The sequence below is a fragment of the Rhamphochromis longiceps genome, linkage group LG17 (genome assembly GCF_057381845.1).
Source record: "Rhamphochromis longiceps isolate RC_006_pf linkage group LG17, R_longiceps_female_GT1.1, whole genome shotgun sequence".
NCBI classification, from domain to species: Eukaryota; Metazoa; Chordata; class Actinopteri; order Cichliformes; family Cichlidae; genus Rhamphochromis; species Rhamphochromis longiceps.
This window is the reverse complement of record NC_140573.1, coordinates 274,029-286,529: the sequence shown is the minus strand read 5'-3', so window position 1 is coordinate 286,529 and position 12,501 is coordinate 274,029. Positions and strand designations below refer to the sequence as shown.

Sequence of the window (12,501 nt, the reverse complement as noted above, 5' to 3'; positions counted from 1 at the left end):
AACCCCTGCAAGACTTAATTTATGGAAAAAATCTAGCTTTGAGAGATAAGTTGACATGGACGCCTGAAGCAGAACAGTCATTTCAGAATTTAAAATCAGCTCTGCAAACTAGCACTGTCCTAGCATTACCAGACTATGACAAGCCATTTTACTTGCACGTGGATGGCAGCTCTGGATACATGAAAGCCGTACTGACACAAGCTTTTGGGGATAGACAGCGGCCATTGGCATTTTATTCATGTAAACTTGATTCTGTGGTTGCTGGCCTTCCTACCTGCGTGCAGGCCTGTGCGGCTGCAGCAGAGGCAGTTAAAAAGTCAGCTGATATCATTTTAGGACACCCTTTAATTGTTAAAGTGCCACACGCTGTTACCTCGATACTGCTGCAAGCGAACCTCTCATATCTAACACATGCAAGACAGCTATCATATGTAGGCATCCTGCTTTCACAGTCACACATAATACTATAGAGAAGTGTAACCAGCTAAATCCGAGTACTCTGCTTCCTGTGGAAACAGATGGTGATGCACATAGCTGTTTGCACAAGCTAGATGAGGAAACGAAACCGCGACCTGACATATATAGCACACCACAAATATCCTTTGTAGACATCTTTGTAGAAGGTTCCGCAAGCAAGGACAAAACTGGACGAAACTGTGTTGGTTATGCTGTGACCACAATAGATACAGTTATTGAAGCACGGCCATTAACCTCTTCACACTCAGGCCAAAGTGCAGAGTTAACAGCAGTCATCAGAGCCTGTGAATTATACAAAGACAAAGATATAAACATACACACAGACAGCCAGTACGTCTACGCTGCAGTACACCATTTTGCGAAGATATGGCAGAACAGAGGTATGATAACATCAACTGGCGCACCAGTACAACACGGTGGTCTTTTGAAAAGACTGCTGGAAGTCATCACATTGCCCAGACATTTAGCCTTATGTAAATGTGCTGCACATCAGAAAGATGACTCAGACATCACTAAAGGAAATGACTTTGCAAGATAAGGCAGCAAAAGAGGCAGCAGGAAAAGAAGCAGACGCTTTTACATTAACCCCCTGCCCTCTGATATCAATAGATGTTTTGAAAGACGAACAAAAAGCAGCATCACAAAATGAAAAATCCTCCTGGTTAAAAGACGGAGCAATATTACAAGACGATATCATGACATGACCTAAATCTTTGCACAAAGCGGCAGCGTTGGTGACCCGTGGGAAAACCCACGTGTCAACAGCGGGGAGGCTACTTATACAAATTAAACAATTCTACACAAAAAATTTTGAAAGTTCAGCAAAAGAATTTATCAGAACATGTATGGTTTGCCAAAGACACAACGCACAGGGAAATTTACGACCAAAGCGAGGGCATTTCCCTAAACCACCACATCCATTTCACACTATCCACATGGATTTCATAGAATTAAATGAATCACAATCCTCCAAATATGCACTTGTGATAATAGATGTATTTTCTAAATGGCCAGAAATATACCCAGTGAAAAAAGCAGATGCAATTTCAGTAGCAAAATGTTTGTGTAACCATTTTATACCCACGTATGGCATTCCAAGTTTAATACGATCTGACAATGGCACACATTTTGTAAATGAAGTAATAAGCAAAGTCTCTGAAGCTTTAGGTTTTAGCATAAAACACCATTGTGCCTATCACCCAAGCAGTGCAGGATTAGTCGAGAGAACTAATGGCACAATTAAACAGAGATTAAGAAAATGTATGGAAGAAACTAAAAGACCATGGCCTGAATGTTTGAGTTTAGTTAAACTATGGATGAGAATAACTCAAGGAGCAAGAGGTCTGACCCCATTTGAAATTATACATGGCAGGGCATTCCCACTGCCCATTACCAGTGAACCAATTAATAAAGCTGCAGCAGAAACAACAATGGCAGAATGGATGATAAAACTATTTGAGAATAAAGAAGTGAGACTAAGCAATCAACTGCCGAGTGATCTCTCTCCAGTCTCTTGCAGGTTGAACCCCGGTGATTGGATTCTGATTAAAGTCCTCCAGCGGAAAAACTGGAGTGCTCCGAAGTGGGAAGGTCCCTTCCAGGTGTTACTTACCACACCCACAGCTTGTAAGATAGCCGAACGACCTTCGTGGATACATCAAACCCACGTGAAGAAAGTGTTTGCACCACAATAAGACGCCGGTTCCCCTGGCTTCTGAGTGATCTGCCGGTGGAGGAAGGGCTGATTGGGTATATCCCGCCTCTTCGCTTCGCACGGGGTCTACTCACCAGAAGTTTTAGGGGTTCCAGGTCATCACTGAAGAACAGACACTAATAAAGACTGACCTATCCCACCGAAGAGCAGAACCAATAATAACACCAGGGACGCCTGAATAAAATCTCAACAAGATGACTGAGGAAAACAATCTGATAAATCCAGAAGAAGAACCAGCCCCAGGATCAATGCCAGCACCAGCTCCAGCCCCAAAGCTGTGTTTGGGCGCTTGTGACATCAAAGGAAAGCAACTCATGTGCCGCATATTCTGTCTGATGGCCGTCCTCCTGATGACGGCGCTCTTTTGGTTGATGCCCAGCGGTACCCACAGGACAGAACCAACTATTCCCCGACCTAAGAGGTGGACCCACGACAATTCCCACCTCTCTGAGATGACTCAAGACCATGTTCACCCTTGGATGAATAACGCCTGGTATCGATACATACACAACAGAGTGGAGGAAAAAGAATGTTATGTCTGTTCTCACATGCCTTCAATTTCAGTCTACCCCACCATCTATGGTCGCATGATGAACAGTCACTGGCAAAGTGAATGTGCAGCAAGTTTTGCCAGCATTGGAAGACAACACTTTGCAATCAGCATGAAAGCTTCACTCCCAGAGAAGTGGCATCCTCTATGCTTCTACCAAGCGGCAGGGCAAGGACGCCACCCCCTGGGCCATACCAGCAACTGCAACGCAACCTATGGAGGAGTAAGGTAATGCCAAAAACATGCTCAGGATAGAGACACTCGACTACCGTTTTGGACTGTTTCTGAATGCTTCAACAGAAGATTGGCTGACCTGGCTACTTAGCAGGTCATGGAAGACATTGCTTATTAAAGGACTAATGCTCATTGGAGTACTTCTCATACTCCTTTGCTTATTCTCAACATGTGTGCTACCCTGTATCCGAAACATGATAAGCAGAATGTTCACTGTAAGAATGCAAGCTTATGTCGCATTATCCCAAAGCAAACAACAAGAAGAAATGCAATTTGAAGAAGATGACTTCTAATCATTAACTATGTATACCTAATAAAGCTGATCATGTATGTTTTTACAAAATGATACACTAGTTGAAAATGCACACGCAAGTGACTAGTAGTTGAAGTACATAAACATATATGAACAACAGCAGGGAATGTTATGAGATTTTACTATTTTGCTTATTTCTATTGTTTTACTGTATTATCTGTTTATTTACTCATGTAATGCAAAGCTTAAAGGAGCACATAGTGTTCACATATTTTTATGCCTTTGACACGTGTGCATAGACACATGAACTCTGCTTTAACTGCTGAATAGAGGAAAAGGCTCCTTGGTAACAGGAAAAAACCGTCTTCTCTGAAAGAGAGCGACTACACACACACATACATTCACACATACATCTTTACTATCTTTAGATATACTCAAGTCTGAAAAAGAGGAAATGTCATGAAACTGCTTCTGTGTATAAATAAAGCCTGACTGCAGCACTTCGGTGTGAGTATCCATTCTCTCTCACCCGTGCACGTAGTTCTTTGAAAACTCTCTGACTGTCTTGTATTCCTTCTTAGTATATAATGTCAACAAACTACTGACAATCGTAAACGGTCATGATGTGCCTGTTCACTGTACTCTGTACCCTATAAGAAATGTTGTAAGAGATTGAACAACTGACCTTCCGATTAGTGGAAGATGCACAGCCGCCCATAACAATCTTCTGTTTCTGCAAGTCCGAAAGTACAAAGATTCATTTACTGGGAAGAGATAGCTAAAAGAGCAGAACTCTTTATGAAACTTCCCTTTGATGACATGTTTATTCCTTCACTTCACACGGGCCTGTGTCATGTCCCTGCTTGCCAAAATGTTAGTCAGAATATTCATGAATATGTTAATCAAATGAAGAAGCAATGAAATCAAATGAACAAGTAATGTTTTTTTGTTTACTGCAACTTTCCAGACATTATCAGCCTGTGTTTATGCACATGAGCACTATGTGTGAGTTAATGCATGTTCACCAGCGGATGTGGAGAAGGATCCCAGATGACGGAACTGGCAAAAATCTGAACTGTTGTTCTTTTCCTCCCCTGGCAGGAGACTTTTCAGCCGGCCAGTTAGTCAACTTTTCCACAGTAACTTGAAAGTTATTATCGCACATCTCAAAAAGAGGCATTTGTCTCAACTTTGCAAATCTCAACAACCTGACATGTTTGACAGGTTTGTGGAAGATACATGTAAACTTTAAATAGCCCACGGTGAACTTTCCTTCTCTGTGAAACCAAATAACTGCTGTCAGCAGGACTTTCTGCCCAAGATAAACCTCACGTTTTTGTTTTGTTTGCACAAGCTGAAGATTTTGGACATTTCTTCCTGGCTCCCTTCAGACTTTTGTTGCTTCTGCATATTCATACAGGTTAACATAGTCTGTAAAAAACACTAAATGGTCTTTCACGCGTATGAGCTTGACCTTGAGTCAGATGTTTTATTGGTAACAATCAGCCAATAAATCTACAATTACATTATATCAGTTTCTGACCGACAAGTAACCTTTCACTTTTTTTCTTTTTTCTTTTTTGCCTGTCCCATTTGTTTCTTTAGCCATCAGAATTGTTGTCTGAAGACCAACAAGGATACCCAATGGATTTATTTTGCCAAAAGGATCATTGTGGCATTGCCGTATTGGTCCATTTGATCGACCTTTGTTTTTATTATTTATTTTATTTTATTTTCAGTTGTTACAGACGGGACAGACATGAGTGAGGGATAGGAAAGGGAGAAAGAAAGAGGAAGGAAAAGAAAAACAAAAGGGGAGAGGGACAGTGAGAAAGGGGGGGGGGAGAAAAAAATCTCCTGGATCACCTGTTGAGAGAAAAAGAATAGAAAACAAGCAAAAAAAACCAAAGCAACATACTAAACACAACACCATCGCAATAATCTAGCTAAGTGTAAACAGCAGTAAATACTATTTATTCAATGTTGTTGTGCAGCACGCAGGACAGACAGCGCACAATGTGCTTTGAAGTAGCAGCCAAGAAAGGTGTAATTTAAGTCTACGAGCAGTGAACACCCGTGTGCACACCTGTGTGGATCAGCGCGCTTGTATTCAAATGGTTTCCACATGTAATGGTCTGCAAGAGGATGTAGAGAGCCATAGCCCAGTCCCCCAGGGCATGAAGCAGGCATGGAGGAGATCCAGATGGAGGAGATCCAGGCCCCAGACATCCAGAGGCCCCAGAGTGCGAGAGCCCAAGGAGGACCACTGGAGGGGCATCCGTGCCACACTCATGGGAAGGGCTGAGGATCCCCAGACGAAGCGTCACCCAGTAGCCACCGAGCAGAAGCTAGAGGGGGCTGCACCGGCGTGCCCGCCGGCTCTGCCAGCAGCCAGCTGTGCCAGAGTGAACTGAGCTGCAGGCCCAGAGGCCGGAGGCCCGAGGGCCCCCCGCACCCCGGAGGAGGCCTGACCAAGCAACAGGCGCCAGGCCCCGCCAGGTAGCCACCGGGAGTGAGCCGGTACATACCTGAGCGCCCAGCCCCGGACACCAAGAACCACCAATGCACCGACCCCTGAGGGCATCAGTCACCGACAGGGAGTGTGGTGAGGGGAGATAGGCCTTGGAGGACCTGGGAGTTCCCAGAGAGGTGGAGTCTAAGACCCGACCTGACATATAGACACAGACAAACAGGCACACACAGACACAAACATGCATTCCCACCCTCATGCACACATATACAAACACTCAGCACTCACCCAACGTAAGGATTGACATAAATGGACATGTACACACAATCACACTCCCCAAACATACTCTATACCCCGGGTCCAGGTACCCTCGCCCCCAGAGGGGGAAACAGAACCCAGACCCAAGAGATGTTACCCTTCCCCCCGGGGTGGAGGCAAGCAGATCGTCCCAGGCTCCGCAGCAGTAGGGAGGCCAATCGGACAGCCAACATCTCCTCCCAGCCCCCCCGCCCCGATGGTTAGCAGAGAACGGGGATGTGTGAAGACCCCATACCTCCCTCCTCCCGCTCATGTGTAGTGTTGCTGCGTGTTGTTCTAAAGTGCATTTAAAACAAGGGAGAGCATGGTGCTGCTGCCAGAGAGCAGCAGGTGTTAGCACGGCCCCTCCCTGCCTGCCCTCTCTTTTTGAATGTTTCATGCCTGTTTCACCTTCAAACACACATACACTGTGTGTACACAGGGGCATTAAATAGGGGTTTATATTTAAGCCAAAGCAAATTTTTACAACCTTGCAATGATAAAAAATATTTTTAGCTTACTGTTGATCTGTGAAGCATTAACAGATTATCTATCATTTGTCCTAGCTTATAAAGCTCTCATGAAATATAACTTCCTAGAAAGTAACCTCAGTTTTATCTGAAATAAGAAGCAGAAAGTTAGCGGCCATCCAGGTCTTTATGTCTTTAAGACATTCCTGCAGTTTGGTGTGTATTATCTGGCTTCATGGACAGATAGAGCTGGGTGTCATCTGCATAGCAGTGAAAATTTATGCTATGTCTTCTAATGATGCTGCCTAAGGGAAGCATGTATAATGTAAACAGAATTGGTCCTAGCACTGAACCCTGTGGAACTCCATAATTAACCTCAGTGTGTGAAGAGGACTCACCATTTACATGCACAAATTAATTAATTATCGGAAATAATTAATTACATAAATATTTACAACAAATGTAATTAATTAATTATTGACACATTTAATTATTTATTTATTTATTTCACATTTTAATTAATTATTGCCACATTTAAATAATTATTTAATTGTGTATTTAATTAATTCATTTTGGCACAGTTGACTCCTTCAGGTCTCACCATGAAATAATTTTATCTGTCAACCTCACCCATCAAACTCAGGAGGCGGGGTTAACACTGATCGAGTCAAAACCATTGCTTTGGCCTGGTGGCCATTGTTTTTAGCACACAACTGTTAGGATGCCTGGGTCGTCGACCCAGGGTTTTTGAGTTTATAATATTATGTATACTTTCTAGTTTTTGGTTTCTTTGAGTTCTGTCTTATGGCTTATGTCTCTGTCTTCTTTAGTTGCTCTGTCTCCCCTATCACCTGCATCGCCTTGTCTAGTTCGCGTCTATGTGTATCTTAAGTTCCTATATCCCCGTGTTCAGTCAGTGTTTGTGTCTGCCCTGTTCCCACGTCTCTGTTCCCTTTGTAGTGCCTGCTTATGAGCCTGTGTCTTTGTTCAGTCTGTGTTATGCGTTTCCTGTTTTACTTTGAAGGTCTGTGTCTTATCTCAGTGTGTTCAGTTTACGCTTCTTTGGTCTCGTCAGTTCTGATTTGCCCCAGCTGTGTTTCCCTCCTGTTACTCATTTCCTGATTGCTCCCTCTGTGTATTTAAGCCCTGTGTTTCTCTGTGTCCGTGTCGCAATCTACCGTTTATTTTGCTGTGTGTTTTGCCTGTCCACCGGTGTTAGTTTATTTTTGACATTTTCCAGTTATGCCATGTTTGCGTTCAGCATTAAAGCTGTTTTTGTTTAAGTTCTGTCTCCGGAGTCTGTGTCACGGTCTGGCTGGGGCAGACCGTATGTGTTGCAGAGGAGGACTCAAACACAGACCAAAACGTGGTGTGGATTAACAAAACAAGCCGTTTATTGAGACTAGAAATGAGGGTACAAAATAACAGGGCATCGGTAAAAACTAAACAATAACCTAAACTGGGTGAACTAATAACGAAACATGAAAAACCTTAACCATAGTGAACTGACATGGGTACCTGGAGCTGAGACATGGATGAGCAGACGACCTGACCCTGGCATGCAGAAAACAAAGGGCTTAAATACATACATGAGGTGATCAGGGGAAGTGGAGACACATGGGGGAAACAGCTGACAGACATGAACCTAATGACAGGACCAGGAGAGGAAAGCTAAATACAATAAACAAAGAACACATGACATTGTCAGAATAAAACAGGAAATACTAAAACTAAAACATGACAACACAACTTAACAGACCTAATATGTGATGAATAAATACAAAACCCCAAAACATAGAAAACCCAGGAACAATAACTGCCTAAACTAAAGGCAGATAGGAAATAACACAAACTAAATCACATAACAAAATGAGACAAATACAAACATGAACTCAGAGCGCTGGGTCAGAGACCCAGCCTGTGACAGTCTGCACCTTGGGTCCTATTCCTGTCTGCACACAGCCACACCTAACAACAACAACCAGCATGTGGAAACTCACAGAACTGAACTTTGAAAAACCCTGTTTGTGTGCCACCAAATACCGTTTTAATATTTTTTTTAGCGAGAATGTAGTGATTTAATCTTCATATGTCTGGTCGGTTTGTCAAGATACAGCCTCTTTGCAAAAGTGCTTCGATGATTTTGGAGATGTCTGCCCAGGATAGACCCGTTTGCCTCGCAAGCAATCAAGTTGTTATTACCACTGACAAAGCGCAGGCCCCGGTACACAGCTGTAATAACCCCCGCTGACACTGACTTCTTTTACTGAGGTTATATTTATCGGGGTTTTATTTCCTGATGTTCAGTCGCCAATTCTGAATTATAACTAACATTAAAAACATGTTTAAGGAGGAGAGAGAGCAAATAAATTTGATTAACAGCTGATCTTTGGGTTTTTGTTCAGTAATCAGCGTGACCTGCGTATAAACGTATAAATGAGATAATGTTGGTGTTTCCGTCATGTAGTAACTGCTGGCTTTAACTGTACAAAGGTTGTTCGACACTATGAAACACATACAGACTTCATGATGTTCGGCTAATATTTTTATTGTGAATAGTAATCATGAGGGTAAACGGACCTGTACACCACGGAGCGAGGTCAGCATATCCACGATATCTTCAGCTCTGAGTTAACAGTTTCCCAGCTGACTAGTCTAACTGACATCTACGAATATGTCACGGGTCATATCAATATGATTTTACAGAAGATCATCCTTATTACTGCCAACTATTCCAGAGACGTGAAAATCTACAGCATAAAGAACAAAAAAATATAGCAGTCTAACGCAACACTGTAACAGAGATGAACCGTCAGTTTGTCGCAGATCAAAGTGGAATGAAAGTGATTGGTTGAACAGGTGTTCGTGATCTGTGTTTTCTGCATTTTCATCAGCGTAAGAGACTCAGCAGCAGATTAGAATAACAGTTACACATTTAATAAATCACCAAATGAATACACGCAAGAAACGAGCAAACCTGTTCCGACAATTTGAGTTTGTGTTCCCTCAGCTGCAGACTCGCTGCTGTTTAAATGTTTGAGAGGAAGATTAGATATAAAGCAAACGTCAAACATAGACTCAGTCTGCGTTCACATTTGATATGAGGCCAGGACGGATAATGGCTGTGTCCTGTTTGAAGATCATATATGTAAAATTGTTGTCTGACCTTCGTCGAGCCAGCCGCTCAGAGTCCGTGGTTACCATGGTTACTGTATAAGCACCTATAATGTAAACAGCTGACACAGGGGAAACCTACCGGGAGCATGGGTGTTTATGGTTTTCATTGCAAAAGAACCGTCTGTCTATGTTTCAGTGCCCTGGTCTGCCACAGTTTCCACCAGCCCCACTCCAGTCTCAGCAGTTTAGTGACCTGACTGTTCCATTTTTAACTTTTGGTGTTTCTGCCTATCACAAGATTGATAACTTCAGTCAGCACTGTAGTGCATCATTCTCACATCAGAGGGACATTTGAATACTGTTTTATACAGCATATGACTGGAAGATGAATATCAAGCAGGCATAAGTGTGATGTTGATTGAACTGAGATCTCCTACTGTCATTTCTGTTGCTGGAGATGTCCACTCTAATTTAATTTAATTTAATTAGTTTGCTGCTTTGAATTATATGCAAACATGTCCATGTGGATTATATAAGTTTCTTGAGGAAGAGAAAATATGTTCATCAAAAGAAGACAGTTGAGGTACTCGGGGCATCTAACCAGGATTCCTCCTGGACTCCTTGGTAGGTGAGATGTTTTTGGCCATGTCCTACTGGGAGGAGGTCTCAGCGGGCTTGGGGAATACTGTGTCCTCCAGGATGAGCTGGAAGGCATGGCTGGGTTGAAGGAAGTCTGTCAAATTGATAAGCAGAGGAAGTGGTGCAGCACCTGGTTCTGTTTGTAGAAGCTCAGATGTAGGGGCAGCCAATCAGATGAAAGCTGGCGTAAATAGAGGAGGGGTTGGGGTGGGGGCTCCAAAAGACTGTAGCATGCAAAACCACTACTTTGTACAATTTCTGTCGTCTACAGACAAAATCATCTTAACTTGTGATCTTGTAAGCTGCTGGTACTTGAGTTGTTTTATGCCTTTGAACAGAGCCTGGTGGGTATTTGGTCCTGCTTCTGGCATCAGTGCTAAGTTACACTAATCCAGCTGCTGGGTGTAATTTGTTATTAACCGGACTAGTTCATTTATCTATCTCTAGTATGCATTTGAAGAACTCATAATCTTCTGTGTTCTCCCTAGCTGCCCTGGGCTTATCCGTGGCCTTCATCTTAAAATTCAGAGACAACATGTTCCATGTGCTGACTGGCCAGTTCACTACTGTTCTGGTCACAGGCCTCTCCCTCTTCCTCTTTGACTTCCACCCTTCGCTGGACTTCTTCCTCCAGGCACCCACGGTCCTGCTGGCCATCTTTATCTACAATGCCAGCTGGCCCAAGGACCTGGAATATAGCCTGCAGCGGGAGAAACTACGGGTCATCAACGGGGAGGTGTTTGAGAGGTCAAGAGGGGTAGGAGACAAACCACAAATCCTCAGTAGTCACGCACACAAGCCCACACACTCCTTTTCCTCACACAACTTCGCTCACCTAACCCCGATGTATATCCACTTCCTCTACTCCCGCCCACATACCAAGTGCTCTGCAGGAAACTTGGCTCTTGTTTCTCTGTAATGTCATTTCTTGAGTGCAAGAGGAAACCTGATTCCCAGCTATGAAAATAGCATCCAGGCTCATGCTGGAGCCTTACGTCATAGAATTCCTTTAGTAGTCAAGTGTTTTTTGATGGAAGAAGCTATTTAACAATACAGTAGTCTGTGGGGATACTATCCTGGAATTCTTTTCATCCCCAGCGTCCTGTTCTGTATTGAAGAAACCCTGTAAATCAGGTGAAATGCCAGGTTTCAGGTGTTTGTTTCTTTGCTAGAGCACTAACAAAAATACCCTCTCCATTGGCAGCCGTGGCTTTAAAATGCACGGTACTTCCCCGGTGTTTTTCGGGGAGTAAATACTGCCCTCCACTTTCTGAAAACAGAAAAAAGATGTGCACAGTGCCTCAATGTCTGCAGATTTGTCCACTGGATTTGATCACTTGTTCATTCATTCTGATGCCTTGTCTCTTTTTTGTGTTGCAGGACAGTGAGGAGCTCGAGCTCCTGACAAAGGTAAATGCAGACAGTGTTTCTGATGAAGAGTCCTTGTAGTAATGACAGAGCTCACTCCCAAGTATCCAGAGGATACTCTGCATCTTTCCTGCTGCTGATATCGAACTGGACAATTGACTGGATGGAACATGGTCACAGATTGTCTGTGAAAGCATTTATTTGAACAGTGATAAGCAGGTAAACGGTGAAAGATACTGTTGATAGATTATATGATAGACTCCTAGTATTAAAAACAAAGTGTTTAATAACAGAATTAGCGAAATGTGTATATTTTGGAAACGTGCCTGTCTGTGGATGACTGCTGTCATTCATATGGGGGAAAGTACCAGCAACGCTGTTTGTTGGAAAATAAGTGATACTTTTGGATTCATTATGGATTCCTTTTATGGACAGTGTATTTCTTTACATGATTCCTGTTGTACATGCTGCTATTTGACTGCTTGCTGGTGCTGGACGTCTAAGGACCAGAAACTGCAGTTTCAGGATTGTTTTGATAATAGATTTGTTTGAAATTGTGGTGATTTTGAATCTTTATCCACACTATGATGAATTCAGTTTGTATTGTACTGTGGAAGAGGCAGTTTATTTTTTTATTTGTTTATTTTCTGAGCCAGAATAAGTGGTATTGACATAATTGCCACTAATGCCTGACTTTCTGTCAGCACCACAAACTCCCTGCCTCTCTTACTTGGGGCTTGAATATTTTCTTGTTAAACTGTAAAATAACATTGTCTAAAGATTGTTGTTTGTGCCATTAAAATCCTCACGTGTGAATGCATTTTCTTGTAAAATAAATGGCAAGTTGTTTTACTTCTGTGCAAGTAATGCAATTTAATACAATCGCTGATGTCTTGTCATAAATTTGTGCAT

General features: G+C 42.8%; 1 protein-coding gene across 2 annotated transcripts; it reads left to right on the top strand.

The window, feature by feature from the left end:
* Positions 1-10,207: 10,207 nt before the first annotated feature.
* On the top strand, positions 10,208-12,487 carry LOC146648952 (UDP-sugar transporter protein SLC35A5-like). 2 transcript variants are annotated; one of them, XR_014908187.1, is made up of 3 exons: positions 10,208-10,565; positions 10,710-11,355; positions 11,602-12,487. XR_014908187.1 is itself a non-coding variant. In XM_085386851.1 (3 exons), exons 2-3 carry the CDS (start codon positions 10,757-10,759, stop codon positions 11,668-11,670), a joined length of 291 nt encoding a protein of 96 aa, XP_085242977.1. In that variant the 5' UTR covers positions 10,214-10,565; positions 10,710-10,756; the 3' UTR covers positions 11,671-12,482. The 2 variants fall into 2 exon arrangements, 1 of the variants encoding a protein (XP_085242977.1); XM_085386851.1 differs by having other exon boundaries at positions 10,214-10,565; positions 10,710-10,978; positions 11,602-12,482.
* The last annotated feature ends 14 nt before the right edge of the window (positions 12,488-12,501 follow it).

Coding starts and splice junctions, on each gene's coding strand:
- LOC146648952 (XM_085386851.1), top strand. CDS start 10,757: ATGTTCCATGTGCTGACTGGCCAGTTCACTACTGTTCTGGTCACAGGC. Junction 10,979..11,601: donor TGTTTGAGAGGTCAAGAGGG/GTAGGAGACAAA, acceptor TTTGTGTTGCAG/GACAGTGAGGAGCTCGAGCT.